Below are 5971 nucleotides of genomic sequence, written 5' to 3'. Positions count from 1 at the left end.
TTTCCTAATTCTCCTTCAATGTAGAAATTAAAAAATACACTTTCCAAAAAATTTACAATTACTCCAAATCTCCGGTGCGTATCTCTTTAAAAAAGGGTTTGAATTAATTGAATACTGGTGTTATTTTTTAAATGTAGAATATAGAGCAATTTTCATTGAATTCAATTCTTGGTGACAAAATTTCAGATAATGTCCCATTAATTGTACTTCTGTATGAAATTCTTATATGAAGATAAGGAATCAGTATTTTCCATGAGTATATATTGTGCCTTCAGAGGAGCTGCATGTCTCCTTAACAGAATGAATATTTCAAATCAATAAGAACATAACATTTTTCTCAGATCATACTAATATGCAATATTTTCCAATTATATGCAAACATGAACTCTGCAATGCAACTTCTATCTATATCCGGGCTTGAACTGATTACAGAGTATTTTTAATAGTTATCAAACAAAATTCGCTGCCTGCAACTTTGCCATGTTATAACGGCGTGTTTATCTTTTACTTTAAAGATCTGTCACAATTCGATGAAACACTGTTAAATGCGATTTCACCAACTCGGACCTCCAATCAACGGATACAATCTTAACAATCAAAGTAGTAAATATCGATACATTTTATTGTGTTTCTAAGAAAGTAATCCAATTCAAACAATTACTGCCATCGTTATAAGTGTCAGTGAATCTGTTGGTATTGTAAGATTTCGTTGACATTATTGAAGTTTCCATCCACTAAATGAAGTCCGATAATGTGTAGAGGATGACTTGATATCTCCAACAACACTAGACGCGGGGTTTGTACGGACGTAGACCACGTCACCTTGATTAAGCTCCTTCACCACGAGACCCGTCGTTGAAATCCAATCATCGGAAGATTGACTGTTGGTTAACACAGCCCCTAGAACACCATCATTGGCGACAAGCTGGGTGTAAACGTATCCATGAGCAGAGCAAGTAATTGTCCAAGAGAAGACATATACCCCTGAGGAGGGAATGCTGAAAGTACCGCTAAAGTGATTATAGCCGTTACCCAGGTTGGTAACTGTTACGTCATAAATAATTGTGTGGTGGGGACCAGGATTTGGCTCGTGGTGGTTCATGTAAGCGTAGAACGCCACAACACCAGATGAAACTAAGTAGAAAAAGATTAAAAGACATTACTTAAAACTTTCTTCACCTTCAAGTTCTGACTTTGAATCACAATAGTATGAATATTACCTCTTAGAGTATGAACATTTCCTCTTATAGTATCAATATTACCTCTTAGAGAAGCCGATTCATGTACTTGTTTTGCCTGATGGACTTCTCTTGCCTTAACATTGGTCGTGTGGTTATCCCGAAAGGGTGATGCTTCTTGGGATAGGATTTTTTCTTTGGGCCATTTAACGCTTTCGGGTTTAGAATTAAGATTTTCCAGTCTTTCTAACTTTCTTTTCATATCCAGTATTTCGTCCTCGGATTTGGCCAGTCGAGTCCTCAGGTCTTGATTTTCACGTTCCTGGCTGTTTACCCTTTCTGTAAGAGAATGGAGCATGTCAGTGATTTTTCGGAGTTCATGATGATCCTCAGCACACGTATTAGCATATATGGGATAACAATACAAATTGAGAATGAAAACTATCCACAGTTTAAACATTGTGTAATGTAATAGACAACTGAATTATTTGCGTTCTTATCAGTTTATCATATGGCATGACCTATAATGAAATTATCTAGTGAATGTCAATATTCACCGAGGGAGATGCATATATAGACAAGAAATGTGTAATGCTTGGGGCTTAATGTCAAAATGCACATATTACTTATTTACATTTACAATATTTTTGGCTTTGATATATTTACAATTTGTAATGGTAGACATTTCCTCATGAACGCGTTGCAGTCGTGCAATATGCGCGTATGAATTCAGATAACTTTAAAGCCCATGAATTCTAACAGGAATGAAGAAATAATGTAAATGTATAAGAACTTTATTTTCAATAATTCAATACTTGAGGGTATGAACCTTTATCTGATTGAATAGCCTTAGACACTTCTACAAGAATGAAAAACATGTGTAGGACCTTTGCCAAGGACGAGGTCAGGGAACCAGTATTTACTACTATGTATATGTCCATGCGATTCCCTGAAGCTAGGGATATTAAGGCAAAGATCATAGTCAAGGCCCTTACAAAGTTTTTCAGGAACAGGAAATTGAATCCAGTCAGATCAATTTAGGGTTCGAATTCGATGTCAGGATTGTTTCAACAAGTGGTGCATGGGTTAGGTGTTAGACAGTATTAGTCTATTGTTTATCATCCCGAACGAGCCCCCCCCCCCCCCCCCCCCCCCCACCCCACCCCCACCACCAATTCTGTTATGGATAAGAATAAACCCTAAATTCAGCAGAAATCATTCACATATTTTATTTACAATTACTGAAAGAAAAATACCGGTATATCAATAGAGAAGTACTAAGGTACAATAGGAAGCTACAATACAGTGCCGATGCTGGTTTGATGCCGAGCTGAATTCCCACACGAGAATGTAAATCCAATGTCCAAAATCCCTAATGTCACTTTATTGTATATTCTATTGTAAGTTTACTCTGTTTGTAATTTGTTATTGATATACATTTTTCAGTAACTGTTAATAAATTTTGATAAAAAGAAGTTTAATTTCCTATTTGTTGATTTTTCCCTATTAGTATTGAATGTTATAACCCTTATTTTTTAGACTTTGAATAAATCTTCCACATACTCTATCAGAGACACGTAAAAGTGCGTATCTGCCATGTAATGGAGAATTAGTAATATTTCGTTTATAAAGATCCTAATGAAGTACATGTGTACAGTTTGACTTAGCTTTGTATGAATAATGTTGATGATTCGTTTCTCAAAAGAAAAATACGACGGTGGACTTGTGATTGGTGTTATTATATTTTTGCGGAATGAAATGATTGAGATTGCTTCTTTGGCTTCTACATTTTATAAATTCCAATGTTTGACGGAATCTGGTACAAATGATTTTTTTTAAAATAACTCCAGTCTATATCTTGGAATACAGCGGTAGTCTTTGTTTCACGTTTATTTGGAATAATTTCATTTAGTAGTCCGGAACAATACCATTGCAAACTTTAAACATGATAGTCATTTTTGCGATATAACGTCTACTTTGTAAAGTTTGCCAGCCTGTTTCTCAATAAAAGGATTATCTAGATGCAAAAATAAATACAAAATAGGAAGACCTATTACAATGCATTGTATTTTTTCAAGCTTGTCAGTAAGTGAACAGACAATTGAACCATATTCCTCAATAGGTCTAATAAATGCTATGTACAATTTTGACAGATGTTTCCTGTCAATTTTGAACTACAGCCTTTTTAAAGGCCCCACTCTTAAAAAGCTTTGTCTAGACTACTATGGAATTAATGTTATAGATCAACTGATGTTGTGTGACAAAAATAAGCCTAAATGACGATGGATTGGAATACACTCCAGCCCATCACGTTGAAAATTTAACTATAGTTTTGGTAGAGCAGGGTTGTCTTTCTTTGAAAAATAAACAACTTGAGTCTTGGAGGTATTGAATATTTGACCATGTTTCTGATATTTGTAAAGAATCACTAAGCTTATATTCAATAACGAGCATATTATATGACGATTGTTTAGGAGAGTTGTCATCAGCAAATAGTCTACAAATTGATAGCATCTTAAGTAACATTAACTCTAAAATAGTAAAGTTCCTAGAACAGAACCTTTGGGTATACCAGGAAATACATCAAGTTTTGTGACGATGATTTAAGATCCTTGCGCTATTTGTTGTGATCTGTGACATAAATAGCTTTTAGACCTCTGTAAAAGATTGCCAGATATACCATTAGTTTCATCCCGTGGGGATCCGGGTTAGAATAGGTCCTCAGTAGCCCTTGCTTGTCATAAGAGGCAACTAAATGGGACAGTTCTTTGGACGAGACTGTAAAAGACCTAGTCCCCCGGTCACAGTAGGTGTGGCATGATAAAGATCCCCCTGTTCAAAAGATATAAGCGCCGAGGATAGGCCTAAATTTTGCAGTCCTTCACTGGCCATTGTCACTGACGCCTCCCATCTGAGTGAAAAATTCTTGAGCGGAACGTTAAACAATTTAATATATATGAAGAACCGACCAACCATTAGTATGTAATACAAAAATGTTACCCTTATACCATACTCTATAATATGTTTTGATAGGTCACAAAATATACCACATCATTTTCCTTCGGCAATACATTGAACGATACTACAGAATGTTTCTAATAGAATGTCCTGGTAAGAATGACGTGATCTATTTTCTATATAAAAAAAATAAAACCCAAAAGATCGAAACATATTTTCTAACATGATGTGTTGAATAACATAGTGAGTGGTTTAGTAATGGTGGATTTAGTTTATTTCAACATGTTATGACAAATACAATCTGGGCCAACAGTTTTATTGAAAGTATTGTAATAACATCTACTACTTTTTGTTCGTCAATAATAATGTTAATAAGGGAATACATAAGCTATACATGATTGCTAGTGTTTCCCATTCACTGGATAGGATTCCTTTGTCATGATGCAACATCTCGGTGGGCATAAAACATACATTATACTGTCACCCAGTAAATTCAAACTTCACAATATGACAATCCTAGCAAATAATCAAAAACATCCTGGCCATGGGAAGTTCTCTTCTAACTGATAAACTTCAGATTTAATTCACTATGAACGATACTCAGCGATGTGATTAATTCCAACCAATGATAAACATTCCCTTCAATAAGAATTCAAGACATATTCATGTATTATTTTCCATCAATTTTCCAGCAGTAAAGAGTTTCGTATGCGAAGCTAACCGTTACATGGAGTGGCGGAATTTCAGGGAATGACGTCTTTTCAATTACGCCTGAAATTTGTTGGTTTCAGAACGGAATCAGGAACCTCGAAACAGGGCATTTGGTACAGGAGGGATATCTTATAACGAACAATAGTGACGAATATATTTCCACATATGACAAGCGAACATTGTAAAGATCGTGAATGTCAAGCACCTGTTGACGTAATAGTGGATATTGAGCCAGTGTTACTGGCCTTTGAAATTGCAACAAAAGTGGAGGTCAATGATAAGAGTGACTGGGAAGATAGAATAACCCAGATTTTCTCAGCCCGGGGACCGCCCCTTTTACCTCCAACCATAATGTAGAACTGAGTTAAATATATAGTATGTAGGAAGTATCCTAATCCTACAATGTGTACAGGGTATATGAATACACTGATTTTAATAAAATGATAAGAGAATATCCATTTTCTTAATTTTTATTATTTACTCTTTCTTTGTCAAGTCTTGCAATGAAATTTATTCTTGTTAAGTTTGCTTTATAAATTCAATAATAGAATTCTTTTTATTCAAATTTTATTATAAACTCAGCAAAACGAAAGTACATCTAACTCAGCGAAACGAAAGTAATACGTACTTCGTGTTGCTGACTAACTCTGCAAAACGAAAGTGGTACTTCCCGTTGCTGACTCTACCATATTATGATATATATTCCCAATTATATATATCAATGTTTTCAAATGTGGTTTTCTATGGAATAAATAGGTAAAAATGTAAGTTTATGTGTATGTATGTATTTCATCATACTGTATATCAAGGTTGCATATGAACATTTCTTTAACGGGACTGACTTACGAGTTTTTCCCAAAATTTTGTTTTTCACTTTTAATTACCAGAGTCTACTGTCTAATGTGTTCAAATGATTTCACATAAAAATTAAGGTTATACATTATCACAGAAGCTCATTTCAGAGAGTTCATTATTGGTTTTGTAAACAAAGAATGTGGTATGTTATTGTTTATGAAATTTTCAGAAGAAATTTCAGAAGAAATTTTATTATATCTTTCACATTTTAAGCATTCTTCGGGTAAAATGTGTCATCTAAAAGTTAAAATTTGTGATTATGCAAAATT

The 5971-nt window shown here is 34.5% G+C and overlaps 1 protein-coding gene across 1 annotated transcript; it reads right to left on the bottom strand.

The window, feature by feature from the left end:
• Positions 1–603: 603 nt before the first annotated feature.
• LOC125657553 (complement C1q-like protein 2) lies at positions 604–1696 on the bottom strand. The gene is made up of 2 exons (XM_048888206.2): positions 1263–1696; positions 604–1134 (listed from the first exon to the last, which is right to left on the bottom strand). Exons 1-2 carry the CDS (start codon positions 1636–1638, stop codon positions 716–718), a joined length of 795 nt encoding a protein of 264 aa, XP_048744163.2. The 5' UTR covers positions 1639–1696; the 3' UTR covers positions 604–715.
• Positions 1697–5971: the final 4275 nt, after the last annotated feature.

This window comes from Ostrea edulis, chromosome 1 (assembly GCF_947568905.1).
Source record: "Ostrea edulis chromosome 1, xbOstEdul1.1, whole genome shotgun sequence".
NCBI classification, from domain to species: Eukaryota; Metazoa; Mollusca; class Bivalvia; order Ostreida; family Ostreidae; genus Ostrea; species Ostrea edulis.
The sequence above is the reverse complement of the archived record's forward strand: the minus strand, read 5'-3'. Positions and strand labels throughout refer to the sequence as shown.

What these genes read in the sequence shown, in the direction of transcription:
- LOC125657553 (XM_048888206.2), bottom strand. Translation starts at nt 1,638, where the DNA reads ATGTTTAAACTGTGGATAGTTTTCATTCTCAATTTGTATTGTTATCCC. An exon ending in TGAATCGGCTTCTCTAAGAG is followed by an intron (nt 1,135 to 1,262) that starts GTAATATTGATA and finishes TTTTCTACTTAG; the next exon opens with TTTCATCTGGTGTTGTGGCG.